This window comes from Chamaea fasciata, unplaced genomic scaffold, assembly GCF_029207755.1.
Source record: "Chamaea fasciata isolate MVZ Bird 193981 ecotype frontalis unplaced genomic scaffold, bChaFas1.0.hap1 SCAF_7, whole genome shotgun sequence".
NCBI classification, from domain to species: domain Eukaryota; kingdom Metazoa; phylum Chordata; class Aves; order Passeriformes; family Sylviidae; genus Chamaea; species Chamaea fasciata.
Genome location: NW_027094092.1, coordinates 23,548,589 through 23,562,582, shown reverse-complemented (window position 1 = coordinate 23,562,582; position 13,994 = coordinate 23,548,589). Strand labels below are relative to the sequence as shown.

At 37.4% G+C, this 13,994-nt stretch overlaps 1 protein-coding gene across 17 annotated transcripts in view; it reads left to right on the top strand.

The window, feature by feature from the left end:
- The window catches only part of MADD (MAP kinase activating death domain), a 68,692-nt gene extending 58,569 nt beyond the window's left edge, over positions 1-10,123 (top strand). For 16 of the 17 annotated variants that reach the window (XM_066187957.1, XM_066187955.1, XM_066187951.1 and 13 more), the window contains 3 exons: positions 2,149-2,218; positions 7,121-7,167; positions 8,611-10,123. In XM_066187957.1, coding sequence (XP_066044054.1) covers positions 2,149-2,218; positions 7,121-7,167; positions 8,611-8,718 — 225 coding nt within the window. In that variant the 3' untranslated portion in view covers positions 8,719-10,123. The remainder of the gene's footprint in view (positions 1-2,148; positions 2,219-7,120; positions 7,168-8,610) is intronic. The other variant, XM_066187954.1, reaches the window with a different exon arrangement.
- Positions 10,124-13,994: the final 3,871 nt, after the last annotated feature.

Below are 13,994 nucleotides of genomic sequence, written 5' to 3'. Positions count from 1 at the left end.
TTAGGAACAACAGTTTCTCTAGGGTAAGTAACTGCTATTTCCTTTATGTGTGTTTTCTGATGGAGTGAGAGGAGAGCATCTCCTTAAAGAATATAGCAAGAAATTGCCCTTTTACTCATTTCTTCTGAAAATGGATTGTAATTGTGACAAACTTGATAAATTTTCATCTTGCTCATAGGTCTTGTGGAAATACAGCACTCCGTAACATTAATTCAGATCGTGAGCACTGGGGGCAGTCAAGTCTCTTTGACAATTTTACTCTTCCCAAATAAAATGGCCAGTGTTTTGCCTGAGCCTTTCCATTGAGTTTCTGAATTTTTGTACTTCAGACTATTAGCAAAAACTTTTCACTGAAAAGATAACAAAACCAGAACTAAGTGCAGTAAAGAATGTATTCTGTTATTGATTTGTTTGTTCTGTAACTATACCTCAAAAAATAAAATGTTTTTGACTGAGTAAACTGATATAGAACATGAATGAAAACAGGCAAACAAAAAAATAGATGGGATTAAGTCTCCTTTCCCTTGAGTGCTTGAACATAAGCAGAAAGCAAGATTTTTGGTTAAGTAAGTGGAAGTTTTGGGGTTTTATATTGAACAAAAAATATCTCAGGTCTGTTGGTTAGTTCTCTGACAATAGAAATAACCATAAAATTCCTTTGACTTGAAAATCAGCATGTCTTATCTCAGATGTATGGTGCATTTACTGATCTCTCTTGATAAAGATAAGTCTCTTCAAAAAACCCCACAACAATTTCTAGTGTTGACATCCTTTGTCTTTCATGCGTAGCATATAATACATGACTACATTGGTGCTGCAAATATGGGATTCTAGAGGGTTGCAGAGTTTTCCTTTCCCTTCTTTCCACGACAGTGAAATTTCTCCAGTACCATTTTTAAAAAAGGTACTGAGATCATTGTGTCGTAAAGGTGTAGGCACTCTAAGTATCAAACCACACTATTGTAATACAGTTTTGCAAGGACCTCTCTAAGGTGTTTGACATAGACACTCCAAATATTAGGGCAATGTTACTCTTAGTGTTTCTCTTGCCTTGAAAAGTAAGTCTGCTAGAAACTGGGATATGGATTAGAGTTCTTATCGCACTTGCTGCAGCTTCTTATGTCTGTGTACTGACTTTGACCCTTCTGGAGAGACGCACATAAGAAGGGGCTGTTTTGTATCTTTAAATAGATTGGATGTTAAACAAACTCATTATGCAAAGAGAACTTGTTTATTCATGCAATCTCGGCATCTACGTTCTGGACTGAAAAATCTTGTCATGTAGCTCAACTGCTTTTGTCTTTTGGGGTTCATTTATGTAAAACATGACTTTAAGGCAGGTTTGTTTTCTAAATGACTTGCTCAGCTGGCAGAGCCATATGGGAAGTGAGCAAATCCCATAGTGAAGGATCCAAACTCTCCCGTCCTGCTCAAAGCAGAAAACTGGTACTGACTGTTAAAAGGAGATGGTTCCAAGAGTAACTCTGAAGATTATATGTCATAAACTCTAGAAAAATCTTACATGGCAGAACTGTCAGGGAGAAGAAAGGTTAGTGGTTCCTCATTGGATTCGATTTGACTTCTTGGTAGTTGGTAGGTTGGGAGGATCAGTATCAGGGTGGGAAGTATAGTGCCCCTTACCTGCCCTCTGTGCTGGAGGAGGATGCATGGAGGGGCAGAAACTACCTGGGATGGATCAGAGGCTACAAATAGTGCCAAATTTGGGAGCCAGCTTTATTCTCGTCCCCCTCTTTTGCTGTATTTCAGGTGTGTTGGTATTCTTTTTGCAATAACTCATTTGAGTGCCTGAAGGGGTAGCAATGTTGGATATGTCAGAGTTACTAACTCCTTCGTTTCTCTTCCATGCTTTCTCCTCCTGCAAGGAGCGGAAGGTACTTCATCTTCTGCTGTCTTTGCTTCTTAGCACTTTTAAGTTTTTTGTTGATTTTTAGCATTGTGGCAAGTTTGTCTTCTGAATATTTATTTCACCCTTTATTTATATATTAAACTGTAAATGAACTGGTAGTGTATGCTATAAAACTTCAGGTTGTATCTGTTGTGATGTTTTTGTTTTAATTCTGATTTTTGGTTTTAAAAAAAACTACAAACCCAACTAATTTTATGTTACTTTTCCTCCTGTTTTTGTAGGTTTTCATAGAGCTGAATCACATTAAAAAGTGCAATACTGTGCGAGGAGTCTTTGTCCTGGAGGAATTTGGTAATTACATTATTTTGATATTAGGTCTGTACTCACATGGCAGTAACTCAAATTTCCAGTCTTCAGATTCAGAGTTGCACTGCAATTTCGAAGATGGGAGAGAATGTAGATTGCATATAAGGAGTTGGCTGAGAGATGGGTGACTCCACATAGAAAATTGCACATGAATTTTTATCATATTAAGATTTGTGACTAGGTGCTTTTTATTATTAGACAGAGAAAAGGTCCTGAGTCTTCCAAAGTAACAAAAACCAGGTGTGGATGTGTGTGTGAATTTTCTTTGGTATGTTCCTTTTTCATCTGAGAAACCACATTTTTGAAGCAGGATTTAAAGCTGAACTTTCTCAACACACCATGCTTTCATTACAAAGAATTGCTGTTAATTGCAAAGCTTTCTCTTTGCTCTAGGTGTAGTTTAATTTTTGTTGAATGGAGCAGAAGCTGTTTTGTCAGGTTGTATTTTATTTATCCTGTGATTTTTATTTTCGAGCTTGAGAGGAAAAGTAAAGGTTAAGGACAACAGATAGTTTGTACTATTTTGGTCAGTTATTGTTATTGCATATCTGCCTACACCAGAGGCTGGGCAAAATTTCAGGTTACTCTTGAGTCTTAGTGTCAGTCACGATATTCTTAACTAGGGTCTGAAAAATATGAATGACTTCAGATGCAGCTCTCTGGAAGGGTGATCCATGTACCTCTCTTGAGACCCAGATTGGTTTATTCTTCCAGCCAGCCTTGAGACATTTGTTTAGGTCCTAGGAGTATGTATGAAACATAGAAACTGAAATTTACAACATTCCATAGTAGATCAGCATACATACTTTGGCTATTAATTGGAATCTGAATCAGCAGCTGCCATTACCAAGATCGTCATTGTTCTTTGGTACTGTGAACAGAATGTTCTGGCTGAGGGATTCTCCCTTGAATTATAGTGGACTATTAATATGAAATTTCTGAAATTAATGTCTTTGTCCATGACAATGTGTTGTCACCTTTGGGTGACACAAAGTTCTAAGTGATAAAACCCTTCTGTCTGTTGCAGTTTGCTTGTTGTTTACCATAAGTCTCTTGGGTGTTTCAGATTTGAATTTGTGAACAATTTTTTCCCACTATCTGAAAATGTTCTTGGTTCATATGATCAGATCTGTATATTTAAACCAGGAAAATTTTCTGAGAGTTTAGATGTTCATAAGTTCTGTTCAGTTTCTGTTCATTTGATACCATGTTTTAATGCTGATTGGCATGATTCATTTTATTACTTTCAGAAATTTCTTCAGTCAGTAAAAGACTATTGGTGGGTTTTACAAAGATGAGAATTCAGAAGCCATAAAATTAGTTTAAAGAATGGCTTCAGCTTCTGAAATCTTTACTTAAACGAAATTACCTGGGTCAGAAATTAATTTTGGATAATTTTTTTAGGTTTTAGTGCAAAGTACCTATTTTAATAGTTTGTTTATATTACACAAGAAGAAAGCATTTGACTTGGTTATTTCTAGTTAATTTGTATTTGTGACTCTGTAATAGAGCATTTAGCCCCTAAAGTCTGTAATATATGTAAGAAAAATATTTCTTATTTTTTTATGAGAGATTTCGTAATCAAGGGCCTATTGCAAAATCTAGAATTGTCATATGGAACTTATAAAAGGGTAATTTTAAGAGGTAATTAAAAATAAACTGGGAGTTGAAATCTACAAGCAAAAACTGAGAAATTAAACCACTTGAGTTAAAAATATCCTCTCTCACAAAATAGAGGTCAAAGGCAAGAACCAGTTTAGATGTACCAAATGAGGTTGACAATTTGCCCATCCTGCTAATACAGAGAAAGAAAAAAAAAAAGCAGGATGTGGCAGGGGAGCTAACTTTTCTTCTTATGCTGAGATTAGAGTCTGTGTCAGAGCTGTTTTTTGAATTGTTGTAAAGGTGAGAGAAGATGACAGTCTCTCCTGTTCAAGATAAATGAATATATTTGGTAGTAGTAAACACATTCAGCAAAAACTTGCTTGGACTTCTTAAGAATGAAGTTACTTAGAGTGAAGTTATCTAGTTATTTATTGTAAACCTTGCCATCAGATTTATTATAGTAGGAGCATATTCAAGTAGTAGATGCTCTTAGAAAGCCTGAGTCTGGTAAGTGTACTTACTCCAGTCTGATGGGAGGTACTTCAGTGGAAGATTTTGATTTTACCAAGAATGAGTGCTCCAAATTAGTGATAGCACAGGAAGAAATTAAAGGTCTGTTTGTGTTAATGCTGGGTTTGGATGGCAGCATCACAGTTGGACGTGTGGTTTCAGAGCAGGATGCAAGCAGAAGTTCAGGAATTGTGTTCCACAAATGGAAGTGTAAACTTAAGTAAGTGAGGAAATCTAAGGTTCTTCCCTCTGGAATTTGAGTTACTGCTATGTACTTGTGCTTTACTTTCTTGTGGCCCCTTCACCACCGCTGCTATGAAAACCTTCATTCTCCAGCAGGTAAAGTGATCTCCCCTAAACTCATTTTGTGGTAGCACCATATTTTCATTTACAGGACCAAAGGCTGCAGGATGGTGCTTAATTTACTCCCTTCATCTCCTCAGTTCAAGAGCATCAGGAATAACTTGTAATGTTAGAAGAAAAGTGCTAATCTCTCAGTTAGAGGCTTGAATCTTTGAAAGCTTTGGTTTTTTCTTTGGGGTTTTTTCTTGTTGTGTGGTGGGGGTCTTTTTTTTTTTTTTTTGTGGGAGGGCAGTTTCTTTTTTCCTTTCTTCTTTTTTTCTTTGTATTCTGGAGTGGTAGTGCTTTGACTTCTGTGTTTGTAAATGCAAACCCACTCTTCTTAATCTTCCTAACTCAGTCCTCTCAGGAGAATTTTCTGCATGGAAGGACTGTGAAGGAGTACTTTAAGTAAAGACAAGGCAACTTACTGTGAAGTGGAGAGACAGTACCTTGCCTAGCTGCTCTCCTGTTCCCTCTCTTCCTATTCTCAGTTATGATACAGGACTTTACAGCTTCCCTTCTCTCCTTCCCTTGTGGCACAAGGTCCTTACAGCTTTCCCTTCCTGCTTTTTGAAGAGTATATGAACAGTTGTATGTTATCCAGTGGGCAGTGAGACTTACACAGCTGTAAAAGTTCTACCCTATTTGGCTGTGCACCAGCCTCACTCCCACCTTTATCCCCTGGTGACATGGAGTTAATTTGGAACATCTGGTGCCAACGGGTAAGGTAGCTTGGATGTGCACCTCCTTATCTCCTGAGCTTTAGTCTCTGGTATCACTGGGGCAGTGCAGCCTGGGTGTGCACTTCCCTTGTTTCTTGGCCCTTCGTTCAACTGCCAACTCCAAGGAGAGCGAGAGTTGAAAATTAGAACAAAAATTCTACTTTTTACCATCATATTCTGTATTTTACAATGTTATTTTAACTTTTCAAGATTATTTTCAGGAATGACAGTACCATGACATACAAGAATTAGCAGGTATTGATTTATATTTTGAGAGCTTTCTCAAACCCAGTCTGCACTGCCTACTCTTGGCCCCTTAGAGTGTGATCCGTCTCCCTCTCCAGCGTTTAGCTGTGTCATATCATAGTTGAAGAGATGACATCTGCATGGATAGGTTTTGTCGTGGACTTTTCCTGGTTCTTCATACTGAACTCATCTGCCTCTGTTTCTTTTCTTGTCACTAGTACTATTTGTAATAAAACATTTATCCTTCCTCTATGAACCTGGAATAATTTGGTTTTGCATAATTTTTGTACTGCTTCTTCTAAATTCTTTTGTTGTGACACAGAAATTTCATGGCAAATTCCAGCTATTCTGGAAGGGAAGTACTCAGAGTTGGTCGTGGTATTCCCCTGATATTGACATTTTAAATTTGCCAGTTGTATGTTCTGGTGTGGTCTTTGTTCTCTTCTGGTGATTTCCCATGGTATCTGTTCACAACATTTGCAGACCAAGTGCGGGCCAAAGGCACAGTTCAGATGCACTGCACACGAACGGGGTGGTTACAGTTTGCTTTTTTTATGCATACCACAATGAGAAAAAAGGACAAATTTCCTTTAGGTATATTATACCATTTTTCTTTCTGTCAGTTTGAGGCAGTGCAGCGGAACAAGGTCAGATTTTCTGGATAATAGATTTTTTCATCAATGCCTTAATGCCCTTTTTATATAAAGATTTCTATAAACCAACCAGCCTAGTATTTTAGGAATACATGTCACTGAACTCAGCATTTTATTTTAAGGCAACTCATTCAAAAACTATGAATGTTTTCAGTGAGTATGTCAAGTGAATACCATCACACACATCCTGTACAGGAGAAAGAATATCTTGAGAAAATAGAGCTTAAAAATAGAGCTGGAAAACAGTCTTCCAGTTAAGAAAAATTTCTCCCTCAGCTCCTTTTTTTTCCCCCTCTGGATTTCACTAGCTTACTATACAGTGTCCAACAGTTCTTTTGAGATCTGTTATTCAGCAGAGAAGGGTTCAAACATCTCAAGAGTAAAATCTTTGGGACTCATATAGTGACAGATTCCTGTGGAATTTTTGGGTTATGTTTTATTGTAGTAGGCATTAAGCGTATTTTGTCATTAAGCATATTTTTTCATTATTTTTAGTGTCTAGCAGGAATAAGTAATATGAGAAAAACCAAAGTCTCTTAAGAACCATCAAATATCTGCTGTTCCAAACAGAGGCAGTGGATTTTTTTGCCAGCTTGCGTAATTTATTATGACATTACCAGTGTCTTCCAAGGATATATATATAATGTGAATGAAGTCTGTAGAAGTGAGGGATAGTGAAGTGCCCTGTACCTGCACCTGCTGTCTGTCTGCATCCCTTCCCTTTCCCATGGGAACGTTGTACTATTTCTTTCCCATTTGCCTCTCGTTTTTTGAACTTTTTGTTTTGTTTCTTGCCCGTCCGGTTTTAGTTCCTGAAACTAAAGAAGTGGTGAGCCACAAGTACAAGACGCCAATGGTGAGTCTACTGGGATGCCTCTGGTCGTTCTCTAGAGGATGTGTCTTTACATTTTCATGTGGAGAAAAGAATTACATTGAGACTGCAGGATTTACAGTGAAACATCAGCTGCTCTTTATGATATTTTCATTAGGGGGAGACAGCAAAACTCAGTGATTTTTGAATCTATGAAATTTGAGGAACTCACCAGTAGTGTAGACAGCACTGTCTCTTTTTTAAAGACAGGTAAAGATGAAAGGTAGCCAATTTGGCATTGAACTGTAGCACAGTGAGAACTGGTGGAACTGTTAATTTTAAGACAGTGCAGAACACAACCTTTACTCCATGGAAGGATGGAAAGGGAGACTATGTCCTAAAAATAAAGTCATTGTTAACAGTTTGCAAAAAATTTCCATCTCCTCATGAGCAATGACTTGTGAGAGAAAAGTATTGATTCCTGCTGTATAAATGAGTTCTTGTTCTGGTATAATGTTCAGTTTTTATAACATTTTTGTGAACACCAGCAGCTGATAATGATACTTAGCACTTCTATACGTGATCAGGCTTAATATGCATTCATGAGGAAGAAATAGAAACCAATGATTATCATTAGAACTGAAATTTCAGTTTATGTCTGAAGTGCCTTGTGCACATTTGGTGATTTCATGAAAACTCAGTCCTTCAGGAGGAGAGAGAGCAAAATTATTTGAAGAAGCTGGAAGTGTTTTAGAACAAAGTGCTTAGAATATATGTAGTTTAAGAAGCAAATAACTATCTATTTAGTAAGAAAAGCCAGTTTAATGGGAAAAAAAGTGTTTTATGGAAATGTTTTAGCTTGTACTGTAATACAGCAAAACGTTGTTATGCTTATTACCTTTACAGAAATTTTAAGTGTCAATTTAAAGAACAAGAATTTTTAAGATCACCAGAACAGATGGTATTAGAACTAGTATATAAATTAGGTCTTAGTCTTACCTTCACTGAATTGTGCTGCCAGTCACGTGGTAAAAGAGGATTTTCAGTTAAATAATAGCACAGTTAATCAGTTAAATAGTTGTAAAACTGAGTAGTGCTATGTGAAACCCTCTCTTTAGTTAGCTCTTTCAGCACCTCCCAGAAAATATCTTGTAATTTCATGCAACAGACTAAAAGCAAATATGCAGAATGGTTTTTCTGAAGCCAGTTGGCCAACTTTCTAGCTTAGCGTACTGTTCTGAAAAATTATAAAATCATACTGTTAAGCAGCTAATGTTTTTATCCCAAAGGAAATTTTTAGTTTGTTATATGGCTCTTCTTCTCTCTCCATCTCAGTTAGAAGGTGGTAGGGGACACATTTTCCTGATTTTGTCTGTAGCCAGAGTAGCCGTCCCATGAAGGAAGGCATGCAGGAAAATACAAATGTACAATGGATTATGTAATACACTTAATCTGAATTTCAGTGTCTCTTCTTCTAAATTCTTGCAGGCTCATGAGATCTGCTACTCCGTGCTGTGTCTCTTCTCTTATGTGGCTGCAATTCGTGGAAAAGAGGCAGAAAACAAAAGCAAACCACCTCGACCAGTTTCCAGTTGATCGTGATAGTTGGGAATATTGACCCTTTGGCACACTGATATGCAGTACTCCCAGTTTTGCTGCAATTACTGGAGCTCACTTCCTGTCTTTTTTGAGAACTTGATTATTTATGTATGACCCTGCAAGTCTTTCCCCATTGAAAAACCTAAGCCTTCCCTGTTCAGTCTCCTTCTGAATTCATCCTTAATGGAGTTTTTAAATGAGCTTTTAATCAGACAGTTTTGAGCATCTTCATCCAGCTGTGAGTGACTTACTCTGGACATTCCATTGAAATCCTTTTTTGTTAAGATGATGAATAGCTTGAGTTTGGTTGTTTTTTGTTCTAGTGGTACTTGTTACAATTTGATCACTTTACAACTGCAGGCTTCTGCTTTCAGATTCTCTGCTGTGTGCACAGTGGAAGCAGCCTGGCCCTGTATGTTGTTTCAGTGTCGTGTTTTTGTTGTTTTCCTTCTGTGTTGTTCATTTGTAATTACCAACACGGAGTTCCTGTCACATAGTTCTACAGTCTCTTTGGGTAGAGATGAACAATTTAGCTGTCATAGTCTTAAAATATCATGTGACAGTTCAAGTTTGGTTATTTAATTGGTCCATCTGTGGAGATGACTGCTTCTCAAGAGGACGGAGAAACTTTGAAGGTGGTTTAGCATAAAAAACCTCAACTATTGGGATCTGTGGATTTTCAAATGGGAGTTTAGGTAACATTTGTAGCTACCCCAGCAGTAGAGTTCACAGATGCAAATAAGCACTCCCTAAAGCAGTTAATCACAGGGATTGGAAAATTAATAAAGCAGTGTAAAACTTGGAAACATTACTGGCAGAAGCACAGTACAGAAACCTGCAGAACATGTTCAGAAGCCTGGAGGATTTTGCTGTCTACAGATCTTTTAAACGATTGCTTTTTTTTTTTTGCCTTTTTTTTTTTTTTTCTTTTCTTTTCTTTTTTTTTTTTCCAATCTGTATCTGTATATGAAGGGATCTTGAAAACATTGTGTTTATGTATAATGAAACTCACATAGTTAGAACTATCCATCACATTCCTTATTTTAAATAGGCTGGATATGAATGGGTTTTTTTGCATCCTGTTTTTGTTATTGAACTGTACTGCACTTGTCTGGAAAGCTCTTAGGATGCTGGAAGGTGAGACTGTCTAGAGAAAATAATGTTACATGTAAAATACCAGGAAAATTTGCTCTGATACAAACTGATGTATTGTATGTTTTGACATTGAATTCTGATTAAATGCACCCAGAAATAACCCTGTTTTGGCTTGGTCAGGGTATCTACCATTTAAAATGGAATATACTAGTATGGGTGAGGATGATGTAAATATTATACTATCACATCTATTTATAGAAACTGTACAGCTCTCTGAATGTGAAAATAAAACGTCATTCAACCAGCAGCTAGTTTTCATCCTCCTCTGCTTTTCTGTCATTTGTTATTCTGAAACAAATGTAATTATACACAAAATACACCACACATACGCATGAAGTAGTGGAAAAGTGAAAACTCTGAATGGACAGTCTAAATTTCTTTCCACATAAGCAGCTTTAAAGAATCTGTTTTGGATTTCTTTTCTTCTAACGCAACATCTGTGTCATTTGTCTTTAAAACAAAAGTGTTTGAAAAACATGAATAGGGAAAACAGACACATCTGAAATATGGAAATTTCTTTTGCTTGCTTGCAAGTAGAAGTGGTATGTAAATGATCTTCTATTCTTTCCTAACATAAAAGCAAAACTGAAATTGGCAAATAATGAAATTAGCCTGGTTTGAATTTATTTCCTTTCTTTTGTTTTCTGAGACTGTAAATTTTCTTATAGCAATATCTGAATTTTTGGCATTTGTAGTTTTCTGCATACTACTGTATTTCAGGTACAGTTAAGACTAAAAGCTCTTTGGTTTACAGTAGAGGTTCCATTTATGCCAAGCTGGGTCCGACTGAGGAAGACAATTTCAATTTTTAGGTTGTAATTATGTTAGTAGGCCTAAGTTGATTAAGTTGATTAACATAATCAACTTAAAATTATGGGGGAAAGATTATTAAATGCACAACATCATTTACTATATACAGCTCCTTTTTAAATTACATAAGCTGCTGTCTGCTTTAGGCTGATGAGAAACGTCAATGCAGAATAAGACTTTTAAAGGACCTGAAAACAAAAATGGCCCTCTGTCCCTTCTGAGAGAATTTGTTTTGAAGAACAAGTGTAGCTAAATATAGTCCTTGCTGTTCTGTGGCTGGAATGAATCAGTAACAAGCTCAGCAACTGCACTGACACTGGGCTTTTGCTCTTTAGGTGAGACTTGGCTTCAGAATTGAAGACATTTTTGAACTATATAAAACCTTTCGCATACTTGATGTTGGGGTTGTAGCATATTCATCTGAGCCAAAGACGTGCTGTGCAGATTTCCACCACTAAATGCCCAGTGCTGCTCTCTGGATACCAAATGCAAATGCAAGGTGGATTTTAAATTGGTACAAAAGCATAAATCTTTTGGAATACAATCTTCCATCCTTTCCAGTCCATCACTCCGAAGTACTGAGAGGTGGATAAACTTTATTTTGGAGGAAAAAAAATAGAGTGATTTGCAAGTGTTTTTAGTTATGTCCCAGTCATTTTGATATTTAGGTGACAATTCCTTGGCAATGGGTGACAATTTAGAGGTCTCTAAACCTTCCAGAACCAAATGGAAGGCTAAGAGACTAATTGGTAACTATAAATCATGCTAGAAATTTCTTAATACAAAAATAATAATTCCTACATTCTTACCACTAGGAGGAGCCTGTGTCTTAGTTTTTAAGAATGCAAAATTGCAACCTTTTTATTTTAACACTTGTGTAATTTCCAGGGCACTTGCACAAATATGACAAAGAACATAAATTTGCCTTAAAACTTCCTTATGGCTGAACAGGTTTTCTGCTACAATTTCTTGTTTGTGGAAGTTGGTTTTCAAAGTGACAGTTCTCTATAATCAGTGTTCTCTGCAATCCCTGGAATTTGTGAGTAGTCTTCCTGGCAGTTTTCGAAGTGAAACCTAAGCTACTAATTTGTCTGTACTATGGTTATCAGATCTTCATTGTGATATTCGAAAAATGTTCTTGTTCTATTTGTGAATGCAGTGTCCACTTCTAAAACAAGTGGGTCTACATTTTAAAGGTTAAAAGTTTAAGCATCAGTGAGTGTAATGACACTGGTACTTATTAAGTGATATTTGTTAAAGATATATCTGGAAAAAGCATTTTGAAGGTGTGTCGAAGGAAAGAGCTCATTACTTTAAGAAACCTGTAGTAAAAATTTCCTACACCCTGATTCCTAACTTCGGATAGTCTCTACTATATTACTTTAACACTTTCGGGATAGCAGAGTGAGATGAAATGTTCATCTGGGTATTACAAAGCTAAATTGCTAGTAAATGTAAGTCATTAAGAATTGCAATTCCAACTAAAGTTCTAGCTTAGTAATCAAAGTGGATGGGAAAATTGGCTGTGATTGTAAGCCTTAGGAACCTTTATGTTGCAAAAATATTGAAAATATTTCTAGAATGATGCTGCTTATGCCAGAAGAGGGCTTTTGGCTCACAGATTGCGTTTCTATTAAGGATCCAGTTGCCTGCAATGGTAACAAATCAGCTGCTTGCCCTAGTGTCAGCCATTGGCTCCTGTTATCACTGAATTCAGAACTAGGCAGAAAATAGAAGCTAAGCTTCTCACAAAGAGCAATATTTACATCCCAGTTCCCCTTGATTGCCAGAGGGATGAAAGTCAGATGATGTTGCCTCTGAGGCAAGATCTTCCTTCTGGGAAAAAAAATGGTTTCTGCTTAATTCTGACTCCAGTGGTATTTATAAAACTCAAAGTCTCTGCTCTTAGACAAGCCAGGTGTTGTTGAAACAAAACATCTCAGAGCTCCAGAAGAAGTGGGAATTGGGACCAAGAAGCAGCAGCTTTGTGCAAAGGACCTTGTCGTACAAAAGGCAGCGCCAAAGAGCTTCTTGCCGTTCCTGAAGTCACAATTCAGCCAGAGGCATCTGCTTGTCACAAGGGCAGGACACTCCCAGGCAGCTGAGTGGTGATTTTGCCTGTGCTGGTGGTAAAGGCTTCACACAGAGCCCTACCCTGTGACACCCTTGGAAGGTGTTCAGTGTGAACAACAGCTTTGAGGTTCTATCTACAGCCATTCCCAGTGTGGCCACTTCACTAAAATGATAGAAATGTGATGAAGCTTTAAATAGTAGGTATGTGACCCCTCTTTCCAGCACTGTGTCTGAAGGTTTAAAAAGCTTGATGTTGGTGACAGTGGAGGTTTGAGTGCAGTTGAGTACATGACAGGCTTAGAGAGGCAGGTACCTTTCAGGCAGGTACTGTACTCAGATATGATAAAAATGATCTCATTGTTTATAGCAAGGTTAGTAGAATGGTAAGTTAACTTTCTGTTTACAGGTGTACAGTGTTTTGAAACTTCTACAGCATAGTAATTAGCACTGGTTGATTTTGTTTTAAAGCATCAGTCCAACAAAGAATCATATATATGTCAGCCAAGGGCAAACAGTCCTGCTTCTATTTGCAACAGTTACTATAGTGATAAAGGTGGTTTAGGAACCTACATAGAAATAGAAACCCCCATCTCCCAAAATAGCTCTATATAAAAAGGAACAAACGTTGTCAGGAAAGACACCGGTAAAACTCTAAATAGTTGCTTCCTTCAAGTATGTGAAAACTCTGGTTCTGTATTCTCATTCTCATTTTTGCCTTTTCAGTTTCTCATATTAATTCCAGTGAATACAAGTCTATCCATAGTGTTCTGAGTATCAAAGAACTCTCCTTCTTCTCTTTTTACACGTGGCCCTGCTTGGATTCCTCGCTGTTTCCTCACAAATCCTCAGCCTGTACTCTCTTCAATTTCATATACCTCAGTTTCCCATCAGATCATCTCCATCTGTTTCCCTTTGTAGCTCTTGCATACATTCTTCTTGCCTCCATGGCCATCATCATCTCCCAGGCATTTCAGACTTACGCTCTTCCCAGTCACCTTCTCAACCAGTCCCTCCTGCCCCTTTCCAGCTTCCTGTCATAGTCTCTCATCCCTCTCTCCTGTTCTTACCAAGTGCTCTGTCATCTTTCATTCTCAGCCTTATTCCATGCTTACTCCTCTTGCATTTAAATCAAGTTATTTTTGGTGGAGTGCTGAAGAGTGCTATAGAGGGAAGGGAAAAGGTTTCCAGTCTTAGTGCTGCTGTTCTGTGATAGCTCCCAGCAGCAGCTCTTCCCT